This window comes from Indicator indicator, chromosome 4, assembly GCF_027791375.1.
Source record: "Indicator indicator isolate 239-I01 chromosome 4, UM_Iind_1.1, whole genome shotgun sequence".
Taxonomy (NCBI): domain Eukaryota; kingdom Metazoa; phylum Chordata; class Aves; order Piciformes; family Indicatoridae; genus Indicator; species Indicator indicator.
The window spans coordinates 18,281,797-18,297,206 of NC_072013.1; the positions used below are offsets into that span (position 1 = coordinate 18,281,797).

At 34.6% G+C, this 15,410-nt stretch overlaps 1 protein-coding gene across 1 annotated transcript in view; it reads right to left on the reverse strand.

The window, feature by feature from the left end:
* Positions 1–1,019: 1,019 nt before the first annotated feature.
* The window catches only part of PPP4R3A (protein phosphatase 4 regulatory subunit 3A), a 42,032-nt gene continuing 27,641 nt past the window's right edge, over positions 1,020–15,410 (reverse strand). Inside the window, exons 5-15 of the mRNA XM_054380664.1 lie at positions 14,283–14,360; positions 14,064–14,180; positions 13,480–13,596; positions 12,122–12,253; positions 11,930–12,032; positions 10,523–10,681; positions 9,097–9,266; positions 7,150–7,292; positions 4,603–4,793; positions 3,834–4,060; positions 1,020–1,675 (exon numbers count right to left, since the gene is read on the reverse strand). Coding sequence (XP_054236639.1) covers positions 1,562–1,675; positions 3,834–4,060; positions 4,603–4,793; positions 7,150–7,292; positions 9,097–9,266; positions 10,523–10,681; positions 11,930–12,032; positions 12,122–12,253; positions 13,480–13,596; positions 14,064–14,180; positions 14,283–14,360 — 1,551 coding nt within the window. The 3' untranslated portion in view covers positions 1,020–1,561. The remainder of the gene's footprint in view (positions 1,676–3,833; positions 4,061–4,602; positions 4,794–7,149; positions 7,293–9,096; positions 9,267–10,522; positions 10,682–11,929; positions 12,033–12,121; positions 12,254–13,479; positions 13,597–14,063; positions 14,181–14,282; positions 14,361–15,410) is intronic.

Below are 15,410 nucleotides of genomic sequence, written 5' to 3' on the forward strand. Positions count from 1 at the left end.
AATTGTTGCAACATTCATCCTTTCAATGTTCAAAAAGAAATGAAGTCTAAAAAATGTGTACAAAAAGGTCTCTTGTTTGCAAAGGAACTGGATAAACTCTCCTTCACAGGCTTCGCTGCTGTGCAGTAAAGCCATCTTCTGTAAAAGCAGTGAGGAAGCAAGATGTAACATTTAGTTTTAAATTAATAAGTAATATTATTTTAGATTTTTACCAGAAGGGGAAAGAACGCATTGAGTTCAACCCAAATTTTTTCAATTGAGTATTAGAATAAATTTCAAAAGATGGTATCGTTGTAAAGAGTTTATTCTACAACCATCTTGGATTCACTAAAACCGGTATTCCAAAGGGAATTGGAGGTTTTAAAAAATACCACTAATGCAGTTTTCCTTCAGCTTTCATTATATTTTTTTTTTATTTTTGTAAGTCAAATGAGTCAATATGTTGGTATTCCTAAATCATCCATCTTGCATTTTGATGAGTTAGTCTACCATCATTGCTGTGAATTATGAAATTTCAAAGTCTCTTTGGAATACTAATTTCATATTTATAGGTTTAATTTTTTTTAATTCCATCCTATTTCCCTGAATTTTTTCTTGACATTTGCTGATGTAAAATTTAATATAAAATATTTAGTCACAAAATAGTATTGCTTTTATGCACATTGTGGAAAGATTATTTTTTTTTTCCAATAAAAACTATACCATCTTCAATAAAATCCTGAACATATTAACTATGATGCAGAACAAAATTACACAGGGTGAAACAGGTACCAGCACAACAGTGAGATTATATTACATCAAAAAATTTTAATGGTCCCAAATATATACTCAACAACTAAGCATACACTCAGGGGAGCAAAAAAAAAAAAAAATATGACACAAAAGTGACCACATCTAGAATTCCACTCAATCTTTAATCAAGAAGGGACAAACAAATCCCCCACCTCAAAAAAAAAAAATTCTGCAGTTTAAAGGGCAAAGGGAACAGATTTAAAAAAAAAAAAAAAAAAGAGGAAACTTTATATTCGGCCCTCCCCCGTAGAGGTTTTTAAAACCTGTTGTGGCTTGACTAAAATGCTCAGAATGTACGATTTCAAAGGCAGGTCTCTTTTATACAAAGAAACTGCTGGCATTCTTAACTAGTGAAGAATTATGGCAAAACCTGCCTTTTCTTCAGAAGTCTCATACATGGTCCAAGAAAGCATATTCTGATTGTAGCAACTGACCAGCCAATCCAGAGTTCCACTAACAAAACTCCTGCCCTGTTGGCTTTGTTTGTTTGTTTGTTTTTTGTTTGTTTTGTTTTCCATTTCCTTCCCTGAGAAAAGGGCAATGTGTGGTCCAAGCTGGAGAGCTCAAAGGCATAAGTCTTTCCTCTAAATGAAATATTTCCTCTTCTTCTGCTCCTTTGAATTGGCACTTGATTGGCAGAAATACATTTGTATAGGTTGATCTGTGTCACACACAGTAATTCACAAAAGATTGCTGCTTTGCTGTGGGTTTGTTTGGTTTTTGGAAAAAAATCCTTCCCCCAACTGGTAATGTTTTTCAGCAGTTGCCATTATGATGACTCAAGCTTTGCTTTCTTTGACAAAGGTAAAGTTTCCTCTTTATCTTCATCTTCATCATCCTCTTCATCATCATCAGGATAATCTACAAGTCCAACTAGGCCTCCCTACAAAGACAGACATGGTTACTGTAATTAAGGAAATGTTACATATTAATACTTCACATATGTATTGGAAAATTACCTTTGCACAGGTTATTGCCATAAGCATACTGATTCATGAAGTTTTGAATACAATGAAGCAGAACAAAAATAAATCCCTCAGTATGAATTACATTGTTTGAAAAATGTTTATATTAATAAATGCAAACAAAGTTTTACCTATCTAACTGGGTAAAAATATTTCCAGTTGAAATTTAAGAAAATCCAAAAATTCACCTAGTTTTGTTAAGCGTCATTGCTGCTCTGTCTGTAAAGATGTAAATATCTTTTTAATGGGCACAGATGACTGCAGCAACAAACAATCCAGAAGCACTTCAGAAACAAATACAGACTATATCCTTCCATTTGATTTTTTCAAAATGTAAACAACTTGACAGTTGAAAATGAGAGCGTATCTCGTAATAGTAAAAACTGCCTTGTACTGCAAAGAACCACAAATTTTAAAATTAGGCAGCTCTGAACCCAGAAGAAGCAGCAAGAACTTCTAAGACTTCCTCTAACTCCAGCAGGCTGCAATTTCTGAAGCCTAACCAGCATGTCAAGAGAATGGGCAGTTACTGGTACTTTACTCAAACACCGTATTATTCACGAGTCTAATGAGAGACATACAAAACAAGGAAACTTCATCCAACTGTATACCACAATCAACTTGATAAATAACTGACATTCTATATAGTCACATAAATCGTAACACTGAGTATATGACACATAAAATAACAGGAACAGAGAATGGAAACCCCAGTTTCCACAGTTTCTAGTCTGTGACTGTGGCATATGTATAAACAGAGTGCACTTCAGTGAAAGAAGGTATCTTATGCCTGAATCCATGAATGGCTTTACAGTGCACTGTGTGTTCAGTGTAACCTGGATGTTATTCTTTTGCTGTCATAACTTGAAATTTTGAAGCCAATATGTTCCATATGTAGACTCCATTTCAGGTTCAAGGAGTTACACTAGTTGGGAGAGAACAAGCCTCCAGCATACTGAACTAAATTCCAACCAGCTCCATTCCCTTTTTAAAAGAGCTTGACTAACTAATGCATTTTTTTCTCATAAATGAAATAAATCTTCCTCCCTTTCCTCCATAGAAGGATTTAAAGAAGGTTCCTTTAGTTCCCCCATCAGCCAAACTCTTCTCATTCATGTGTTTTCAACAGAAGGTGATCCAAACACAAACTCTTAAGCCTTGTTTGACAACAAGAACACAAAACCCTAAACCCCCATTTGCCTTTACACGTTCGGTTAACAAGCAGTATGATAGCTTTAAAAAATAAGGATGAATCAGGGTTATTCTGAGGCTACCTGAGAACTAAGACACATACCTGAGCTTTCAGAAGTGGAAACACTTTTTACGGAAGGTAATTCTTATTATCCAAACTGTGCTGTACCAACACTATTTTAGCCACCCCTGAGTGCTTAGCAAACACCTGTTACTCTATTTCCCTGACTTGGTTTAAATATTTTTTGCCAAAATTCCAACAGCATACTAAAATGTATTTTAAAATGATGGGTTTGGATATTCAATGCAAGTTGTACTGTGTCTTTTAAATGCATTTTCTTCTACTTCAGTATGTTCCAATCCAAAACTATGTTATTTCAGAAGGTAAAAATAGTCACACCGGGATATTAAAAATTTCTAATGTTTTGGCTTACAGCAACCACTCCTCCATAATCCAATTTATTTCTTTAATGTGCCAGTTATATAACTCTGAAAAGTATTAAAAATGGTTAACAGTAGAAATTCACAATGGGGGTGTTGGGCTATCATGAAGTCTGGCAAAATTAGGCAATGTTTCCAAAGTATTTCTGCAGTTCTACCTGCCAAATACCCCTGTGCAATCTGAAGCAACGTGCTGCCTGTATTTCACAGTAAGACTACGTCAAACAGCTGCTAGTTGTATGCTTCATATCATAAGAGTTTGGGCATTAGAAGAATTTTTGTTCTTTTTATATACATGTCAGATCCCCTTAAAAACGCTAAAGGCCAGACAAAAAGTACACCTATCCAGACAGTCCATTAAGAATTCACACAACGTTGAGAGAGATGCTAAAGGAAATTAGTAGCCTGTAATAATGAAGTCAACCTACGTCCATTCACAATTACCTTAGTTGTAATAGCTGCCATCTGAGATGTGCTTTTAGAAACTGATCCTGGAGAACCAGGGGACCCTGGGGATCCAGGAGACCCTGGGGATCCAGGTAGATTACTTGCAGATGACTGGCTGGTAAGGTTAGATTTTGTACCACTGGAAAAAGAAAGCTTGAAACTTGGGCTCTGACGACCTGAAAGGTTAGTTTTCAGAAGAACTTCCTTTTCTTCACTCTCTTTTACTGGAGAGAAAAAAATGAACATAAAAAAACATAAAAAGGCAAAAGTAAAGCAGCATTACTGATTAAAACCTTGAACTACAAATCACTTTGTGGGAGAAAAAGTTAATACTTTATGTACAACTTGGTAAAGTAAGTCAGCATAGGACTTTTTTTTATATATATATATGGTACTACTATACCACCTATGAGCTGTGGTCATTGGCCAGGAATGAACACTTTTGTTCTATACCAATCACCCGAACACTTAAACAGAAAGTTTGGAATTCTAAAACTGAATAAAACACAGGAAAACTTGATTATGAGCTAAGATTGCCACTCAAATATTTTAAAGGAGCCAAAAATAGTAATTTGTATCATTTCACTTTTAAAGACAATAAAAGGGGTGTTGTGAAGGGGTGGTCCACCAACTTGGTGTCACAGTTTTGAAATCGAAGAACTTCAGAATAAATACATGCAAGTCCTTCACTGCAGTAGGACTAATGACTGTACAAGTTAATGAATGTATAAAGAATGCATACACCATTTTTCTTATCATTACTTACATTTTTTCCTTTCCATGAATTTACTGATAGGATCCATAATATCTTCATCATTTTTAGTTTTGTCAGAAGGGGGCACCACTGCTTCTCCATCTTCCATATCGTCTTCATCAGTATTAAACCACATTTCCTCCTCATCCTCCAGGGTTCTGGCATCCCTTCTGTATCTATGGTTTCTCAAAATGGAGCGCATGCTGCAGAACCATTTTGATTCAGAAACCAACTCATATTAATAAATAAAACTTCTACTTGGCATTTACAGTGGTAGTTTACAAATTGTACAGAACAATAAAAACACCAGCAAAGCATTCTGCAATGTCAGTCTTTGTATTTTTGATGCAAATATCATTTTTCTTCTTAAAGAACCAAATAAAGTACAACTCTGATAACAGCACATTCAGCCTACTCTGCCTCTCCAAAATTCTATGGCTTTAGCAAAAGTAATTTTACTAAATGTCACTGAAGTGCTGTATTTAGGCTTGGTTTACAAGTTTGGACTGGTAAGTTAAGAAGTTGTGAACCAAGAAGTTTAGGAACCCCAGACTTTTTGCTCCAGAAAATACTTTATAACTTGTCAGTATTTGAGGTCCAATGTATTAAAGAAAAACAAAACCAAACAATAACCCCAAAAATCTAAATTACGAATCTATTTTAAAACAGATACATTAAAAAGACAGCTAACTCCTCCTGCCATGTGACAATTTCTGGTCACTGTCACTATTTTCCATTCTTCAGAGCCCTGGATACAAAGTGCTACTTCTCTTCATTTGATCTATTAAGAGTGTTGGTCTGTCTCATTTCACCCTCTTTTTTTGTCCTCAAAGAAGCAGTGTTAATGGCCTTGAAGGAGAGGGACAGTGATGTGCACACTGAAGAACACGGGGAAGAGAAGTACAAGAGACTGGAAAACACTCTTTTCATTTGACAAATTTTCTGTATTGCTTTGTCAAAATTTACTGGCCACAATGCAAGTCTAAAATTTAGTATTTTTCATTTAATGTTTGTTACTGGACTCAAATGTTAGTAACACAACCTAGGCTCATCGTTTTTGGCAAAGCATTTTGCATTACTGACTTCAGGAAAAAGCCAGAAAGGAAAGATTAGGAAATTACAAAGTATTAAATCAGAATGCTAAATTGGAAAATAATCCATAAAATTACCAACACTCTCATGGGGATTAGTGCATTATTTTACACTGCATTTAAATCCTCCTTCCTTCCTGAAGATGCTTGCTATTTTTGCATTTTATGACTTCTAGGTTTTCACTTAAGAAATGACACAGACTGTGACAGGGTTTGTGCCGCCACTGGGCTGGTTGAGCTACAAACCTCTTGAAACTATAATTTTATTTTGGACAAACTCAGGTGGCACAACTATGTACAATCACTTAGCTCAATTTAAGCCAAGAGAAGTCTAATGTTTTACTTCCTAGACTGTATGCAAATCACTGAAAAAAGTGTCTGGGTGTTCCTTCCAACAGGTGCATTAATGTAGGAATTGTAGGCTTGAATTTCACAGCTGTTTAAGTGATAAGCTTAGCTGACACAAGCCAAAATAGTAACATCTCACTTGTAAAACTTAAGTACTCAAAACCACAGATCCTGCATATATGCTTGAAAGCTTCAACACTTTAGAACAAATGTACAGTTACACTCTCATTTTAACTGTATTAGACTTAAATATAAATATTGTTTGAGAAACTTTATGGCAAGGAATAAAATAAATTCTGAAATGTCAAAATGTTCTAATATGACTCATTAGGATAAAGGTTGCAATGTGTTTTCAAACTAATTCAAAAGAGAAAAGGAGTAAGTCTTTCCAACAATTCTTAAGAGTAACTCACCTATCCCCACAAGAAGTCCTTTTTTTTTTTTCAATGAAACCACACACAAAATTACTAACATTTGCTAAAAATAAATGGAGTACAATGTCCTAAATTTCCTATTTTTATACACCTTTTTATCTTAGCTAACTGTGTACGAAGGAAGGGAACTCATACTCTGGCAAAAATGACTGATTCAAGGTTTATAGCTGATTGATATATCACTGATAAAACATCATTCTATGAAAATTCCTTTTTATAGTCTATTTCTCAGTCATTTTGGTAAAGTTTATCCAGTATCTATTTCCACAACTAAATTGAAAGAAAATATGACACGGATTTTTGAAGGAAAAATCCACAGAATGGTAAATCACAACTGAATGATCTTTTTAATAAATAATAGGAATCTGGTATTTAAGCAAATGAACCTTCTGAAGTTTATTGCAGTACCTGAAAGGCTTCCAGCCTCATTATAAGTGCTCCTAAGTTTGGGATATGACAAGTTAGCATTATTACTGGTGGTTCAATAATGCTAGCTGAAAGTGGATCATGAGTTTCAAGTAACACATCTCGAAATCACACTTTTAATGAAGTAAAATCAGCAGTGTCTGACATACAAGTAAAAGTCTGAATTATTTACATTTCCCACTATCACAGAACAATCCACCAATATTCCCAAAATGTAATTAAAGCAGTAATATTAATTAAGATAATTTAGTGCATTTTACCTGTCAAGTTTTGGATTATCTTGTCTTTCCCTTTGTTGCTCAAATCGTAGTTTCAGTCCTTTAAATGTCTGCACATAATCTACATCTTCCAGTGCCTTCCAGTAGTTTTCAATTACATGAGCCGTTAATGATTTTATATCTTCCTATAGAATGAACAAACATATGCTGACTTATTTTCAAATTAATTAATATAAAAAGTAATAGAAATTATTTTTTATTTTTAAGCACTCCACAGGAAGCATCACATTAATTAGTTTAAGCAAAAATGAGCATTATGTGTCCAAGTGCTAGAGGTTGAAATACTTGATTAGCGAAGCACAACACAGCAGGAGCAATTTTCTAGCAGTATCTCCTTCAAAACATATGAACAGAACCTAATAACCCATCACAAAATTATACCAAACCCAATTCTCAAAGGCCTTTTCCACTGTAACTTAGAAATATTTTTATATTGGTAGACTAGTAACTGTTGTAATCAATTAAAAAGTGTGTACAAGATACAGACTTTGCATTGTTTCTTTCCTTGCTGCAAATAAATTACTTATATTAAAAAAAAAAAACACAACCAAAACATTTTAATGCATTTGTTTAGGATGAGAACAAGGAAAGTATTTTTCATTGGAAATTACTAATATCAACTTTTTCCTTTGTGGCCTTACAGTGCTGGCCAAGGTTCTTCACAAAAGCCTCCCAACTGTTTTGCTGTTTCAGTTCAGCATTGCGCCTGCCTAAAGCCACTCAAGACAGCTGAGACTAGCACAGGTCTGCATACTGCAGCAGAAAAATTTGTCCTGTGCCCTATTTGGCTTTCTTAGCACTGCACAGTCCCTGGAACACACTGCAGAATAAACACCTAAATTACCATCTATTAAGGATGAGCAAAGCAATAAAAATCTTAATACACTGATTATCTTCCCTTTTGATTACATGCTCAAAGGTCACCTCTTATGAATGGTAATATATCAGTAACAACAACAGCATGCTTTAAAAAAAATAAAGATCCCTCTTTAAAAGAAATCCGGACAAAAAAAAAAAAAAGGACAAAAATTATGGACAGATACCAAGAAGTATTCTGGAGACACAACCCGGATGTCAATGTGAAAAGGAGGATAAAAAAATGAAAGATCATTAATTTCCCCATGCTTGAGCTATAAAATCAGCAGCCAGTCTCATGGAGGACTGTTAAGACCACAGAAGTTTGGGTCACTTTTTTTCACAGCTTCAAAACCATATTTAAATCAACTCTTTATGATGATTAGGTCATCTCAGTCTTGAATTACCTTGAGTCTCAACTAAAAGAGGAAAGAGATTATCAGCACAGAAGAGTTCAAGAGATGACAAAGCCTTTTTCCTCACCCACTTACTCCACAACTGTTTGCACGCTAGCTTGGCTTCACTTTCACCACATTTACAGCCTATATAGCATTTTGTCAGAATCTGAATGGAAACAGTGAAGAAACAGTATTGTGCTGATGGCCAAATTGGCCTTAACATTTTAAGGTACTCCTGACAGAACAGGAACTTTGTAGTACTCCATTAATACAATAAAATAAAGACTGGTACCTCTTCCAGATGTTCCCATATTCTGTTGAACAGACATTACAGAGTACAGCTAAATTTGATGTTTCTGTAGCAGCCGTTTCAAATTACATTTCTGTCATAACAGGCCCATCCAGTCGGCACAATGAAACTTGATTAGTGCTGCCTTTGCAAATCTGGGTACTGTTAATAAACTACCATGTGAATTTGGCTTTCAAGTCACAGTACTGTTTACATGCAAGAAAGACATGCAAATATGTAACAGTGACAGAAAAAAGTTAATGTAAATGAAGTATCATATAGTCCCATTATGGTAATATAATTTAGGGTACAAGCAAAAAGAAAAATCATCTTGAACTACAAGATTAAACAATATAGCTATTATCTTCAGCTTATGAAAGCACTCACCACTCTGATAAATTCAAACATCTCAATTATGGCAGAGTTCATCAGATTATAACGGGAACCATTATTTAGAAATGCTTTGACCACAGGTTCAAACAAAAAACTTTTCATTATGTAACGGTTGTAGAATTCATCCTTTAGCCCAATTATCTTTCGTTTGAAACGAAGGGCACCTGAAACACAAGTGTTGTCAAAAGAATTTTTAAATTTAAAAGAAAAAAAAAAATCCATAAATTATTTAGCATTATTTAGGGCAATTTGCAACCTCACTTCTTATGCAGCATTACATTATTAAAACCAGGTAGAGACATTCAGCTATTCTCTGCTTCTCAACAATCTTGACTACACTGCTGAAAATTATTTATCTCATTTTATCATAAAGAAATCCTCCATCATGACTGTGTAAGTGAAACCTCCTCTGTTCACTGAAGAAATAAAATACTACTCTAACTATATTACTACTAACAGAAAGGGTTTTTTTCAAATCCTTAGTATCTCTTACAATAAAATATTTTCTCAGTAGAAGAATTGGGAAAATTGTTTATCATTCCTGTTATTCAAATGTAAGTTTGATTACGTTTAATTAAGACCTATTTGATTAGGGTGCAAACTATCTAATTTTAAAATTAGTAAATGACATTTTCTTCACACACAGTGAAGCAAAGACTTCATGTACTTCCAATTTAAAGCTCTTTCTGAAGCTCCAAAGTGTACACAAGTGTGTGAATGTTTGTGCACAAACAGAAAGTTATCATCTTGCTATAAGGCAGCACATTCTTGGTTGGCAACTTAGGTGTCTATGAAAGAAGATTATTCAAGGGTTCTAAGACCAAACTCGGGTGATTCAATTACAAATTTCAAAAGTACTTCTTACTGTGTGGTCCTACTCAGTCAGCTTTAGGTTTTGTTTTACTCTATGTGCACAACAGAATCATGGCAAAAAAAAGTAAAAATCTAAAAAGCTCTTACTTCCTACCGGAATTAAGTCACACTGCTTTGCTCTTACTGTGCTGAGCATGGTCAAGAAACTACCAGAGTCTGAGGAGCACCATACTAAGGTTCTGTACAGGTCAATGCAATCAGATAACCTTATCTTTAACGAATACTTCTGAGAATTTCTACTAAAAGTAATCAAAAGTTCAAATGGCTCTTTTTTGCTGACATACCATCTTCCCATTTCACCTCTACAACTGAGATTCAGAAAAATCCTTTGGCTTTTTAAAAAAGAGACATTTATAAATGCAGAATTATTTACTAATACTAGCTGAAATACCTATACACTGGCATGAGAAACAGGGTATAATAGTAGGATTTCTGTGTTCAGTCACAAATTGTCATGATCTGTGAACAGTTTTCTTCCAGCAGAATGAAGATATGTAACACTTTGCGTTCACAAAATACTGATTTATTCTTCAGATTTCAAACTTACACAATGCCAAGAAAGCATGCTTTGAGGCCATGAGAACAAGTACTCGTCGCAGGATATCTTTGTTAATGATGTAGTTCTTTATGTGATAAGTATGATGTTCTACACAGAAAGTTAGCAATTCCAGTATTAATGCCAAGAGTTGAGCTGTCTGAAAATCATCTATAATAAAAACAAAACCAAAATTATTGAACACATCTAAGATACTGCATTTAGAGGCAAACCTCAAATATCCAACTGGTAAACAATTCAAAGTTCTTGTATATTCCCACACATAATTTAGGAAACATGCTGCAGGGTATGTTTAGTCTTTAAAATAGAAATTGAACAGCTTGTTAAGGACTGAGTATTTTCTGTTTATACAAATATGACAGGAAACCCTCTTAAGCTATAGAAAGAATTATGACTTAAATCAGTGTTTGAAAGTTCAGAAAGAACAGATCACTAACATAAGCCATTAGGCATATTTTACCAAATATCATTATGACGTCCACATGTCTATATCAAAGTGTTGCCCTATATGCAGTGCCTTGACTAAGTCTGTACCAAAAATGCAATCTATCATGCTCTTTAACAAAAGTAATATGCAAAAAATACCTTGTATCTTCTAGGACATAAGCATATCAGCATACACAAAACATAACTCAAATCCTGCTGCTAAGAAGACAATTAATACACAATACATTAGATCTATTTTTTTTTTAAGTAAGGCTACCTTTTTAAACACATAGCCAGATTGTTGACCATCAAAGAACACAAGTATTTCAAACAGTAAGAAAAAAAAAATCTCATTTTTAATCTATCTGGTAGCCAGTTGAGATAAAACAGATTGATTTAATTAATTGCCTGGAAATCTATACAATAAATGAAAAAGCTTAGAGGACATTTATTCATCATTTACATACCTCCTTTCACATCCATTTTAGATGCATTATACTATCAATAAACAAACAGCACTGCTGCTAGTGCTTGCTAGCTAGCAAGAAGAGTTACTTCATCACCGATCTCCACCTTATTAGTCTGATGCAGAACCAATACCCTCAGCACAGTATTGTGATACACACCTTCTCATGGACAATTCTGCATCATCTCTAGCAATGCCTGACCTTAAAAAACATTTACACATTTACAAATTTATATCACTCAGTCTCCAAGTTACTAAAATTTACACAAATGTTTTATTTTTTGCTGAAGGGAAATCTGCAGGAAGTACTGTTCACTTCTTCAATCATGTCTCTTCAATGAAGGTTATAAATTTTTCAAATGACTAAATAATTAATCCACCTTTTAACTATGTATCATAGTCTCAGATTCACTTTAAGACTGAAAACATCTTTGATGCTGTGACATTCTATTTTAAACATGGACATTTACCAGTCTTGATGTGCCCAAAATCCAGAGTGGGATTACCTTTGCTAGGCTTGTCCTCTGTAGTATTGGCCAATAAAGGAGCTGTCAGAACATGCATACAATGTTTATAGAAGAAACCCAAGAACTCTGTCTTTTCTGTTTTCTAAAGAATGAAAAAGAAATTAGGTGTAAAACATATCACTAAATCTTCAGAAAAAACAAAGGCAGTTTCATTTGAACATATTTACTTACATTGGCAGTAGCAAGCATATTTTCTGGATCAACTAAAGTACGAAGCAAACCCATGAGTAGCACTGCCCCTCCAAGTTCTGGATCAGTGTCACAAATCATGTGTTCTATAATGAGGTTAATGAGTAATATATCCTAAAATCAGGGCAGGGGGGAAAAAAAAGGCAAAAATTAATTCTAGTGCTACTGCCTTACCCCAAATCTGAAATTATCTTCTGAAAATGTTACTGCCTGGTTAAAAACAATGCTTATCAAAACATAAACAACCATCAAACAAAATCCCCCAAACTTAATAGAAACAAATTAACTTTACATGCCAGTGCCGCATTCTGGTCAGTGGTTCAACAGTAAGAAGGCAAGCAGTGATGAAGAATATTTCAAAGCAACTAAAAACAGTTCTGAAATTAACAATCCAATTTAGAATTTAGTCTGACCTGAACCACCAAAAGATAAAAAGCACAGAGGCAGATACTTAACAGTCTCAAAATTCAGCTGTTTTTTGGAAACATTTCCAGAGCACGGAAGTTTTAGTTTGTCTCCCTTTGGAATACACATGAAGGTTTTTATTTACATAAACATACAACAGTAAATTTTACAATGCTACTGAACTTTTCAACTAAAAATAACCCCGACATGTATTTGCTGAAAACAAGAATAACCCATAAAATTAGAAAATAACATTTACATGTAGGAATTTCTATAATAAAGTTGTTTGGTTACCACCATGAAGAGGGCAGTCACCAGATTCAAATGTCTGGAACCACCAGCGACATTCCCTGTCCCAGTTGCCCCTGCCCTGTCCTCTGGTGTGGTTTTAGCCGATAGAAGAAAAAAACATTAACTACCTCCTCTATGGAAAAGGCAGCACAATGTTTTTTATCAACTGAATACCACTTTGAATACCTTTCTTACTACTAGTTATCTGCTATAGATGATCTCTAGTAAATGCAAAACTGTGTCAAAGTGTTCACTTAAGACCATAATTCCACTTTCAATATGCATGATAGCAAACTGAACAGAGGTTTCTTACATAAATTAAAACCACATGCAAAGATCAAGACTGAAATTTGTATTTTGCATCTTAAGGAGGTGATGATTCAAAAATATTTTGCTTTGCTTGTATGACAGCTAACGTTAACCAAAATGTTTCACTTTACACACAAAGGAACAATGCTATGTAAGGATGCAAACACTCATCTAACCTAACAGAACTTCAAAAACATGGTAGTTCAGTATCCTTTAATCATCATGACTATATTCCATACTTCTTCAGAACTAGCGCACATCACTGATAGAGTTGTAAATATAAAACAGTACTTTCAAAAAAGCAATACAGACATTTCTGGGGACTCTCTACTTACATCATCATTCTGCTGTGCTTCCTGCATGACAAACTCTCGTACCATGGATGGGTTGTATTCAACCAAATAGGAGAATATATCAGTAGCTGCACTTCGTACTTGTGCATCATCCATACCCTGGAAAAGTCAAATAAAATTATTTATGTTTTCTTAAAAGAAAAGCCTTAAATGGAATGAAAACCAGAAAGCATTAGCTTTTAATTCCTACTTGCAAATCATACCTATTACTAAAACTGCTTTCTAAACCTTTGTACCTTTGACAACTGTTGGGCAAAATAAATTTTATGGTTTTACTGCCTTCTGACCTATTTCCCTATTTTCTTACATATTTATATCTCAGTAAGCATGTAAAGTGAGTAACATAATAAAAATTTAAGAATGCCATGGCACTTACAATGTCATATTGTAGCTGCTTTCAAAGCTTCTCAAAAATATTTCAAGAGTTCTGAATCTCAAGCTCAGACAAGACAAAAGAAGCAAATATTCATAAAACTATGTGACTGAAGTTTGGCATACTTACTTTTGAAAAAACCACTCTGTAGACCAACAAAATTCTTATCACAAATAAAACTGAACTGACTTACCAATATGACTTCTAGTGCTGGCAATATGCCCATATTTGACAAGGTTTTGAAAAATGCATCTCTGTTTTGTGGTTGCAGTGTTTGAGAGAATGCACAAAACTCTTTCAGGAAATTTACCTGAAAAGCAGCAATAATTTACTAGTTAGTAATTAAAAAAAAATAATGCAATTACACTTTGTAGCAACTGTCCCTGTCATGGGTATTTTACAGATTTCTTACCAATTCCTGTCTTTTCTCCTCATCTGTGGCTTCATCTGTTAGTTGTGCAAACAAGTCTGTGAGAAATTTTTCATCTTCCTACAAAGGCAAAATAATACCATTTGTTTATTTACACTATCAAAAGGCATCCAAGTATAATAGAAAATTCTTCTAAACCACGCCTCCTGCAATTAAGAGAAGACACATTTGTGTACTGTAGTTAAGCATAGCAGTATCAATTTTTTAATTTAAATTTTTTAAAAATTAGTATGAATCTTTGGTTTGAGTTTTTATCACACTCAGCACTGCTCCACCCCTCATTCGCAGTTATGATGTATCTTGTATTGCCTTTTGGCAGTCTTTTTTCTATTTCCTACTGCCATTCTTACCATTTTGTCTCTGACTTCTCTACCTACCTTCCCCTTTGTCACATGCCTGGCTCCCTAAACCACATTACAATATCCTTGCTTCAACTGTTTACATAGCCCTACATACACGTGTCTTTGGAATGTTAGGAGATCTTTGCAGTAGATCTAAGCAAGGCCATAATGAAGTGAAAGAGACTCAACAGCAGGAATAAAGTGAGATTCTTTCCCCTCGTTGTGAAGAGTGAATTTTTGAAACTAAAATCAAAATTCTTATTATGTATGGCATTTATTGGGCATTCTGTCTGGCAGCAATCAAAAACTACTCTGTTATTTTTCATGCTGCCGTACCTTAGCAAAACTATGGACAGATGTTGGAATGTGCTGCCCAGGGAGGTGGTGGAGTCACCATCCCTGGAGGTGTTCAAGAGGGGATTGGACGTGGCACTTGGTGCCATGGTTTATATAGTCATAAAGTTTAGGGTGACAGGTTGGACTCGATGATCTTTGAGGTCTCTTCCAACCTTCTTGAAATGAAAATGAAATTAAATGACAGCAGCCAGCGTATTACAAATGCATACTTAAACAGAGAGCAGCAGTAGTACTTAGCTTCCCATAACATTCACAGTCCTAAAAACTAGATTATTAAAACAGAAATAAACCTTCCCGCATCCTCTCCCCAACGTTATACAGTAGTATGACACGACTTGCTTATAAAAGCTGCCACAGACCTGTTTCTTATGTAGTCAGTAACACTGTAAGCAATATCCCTCCACCTCAAAAC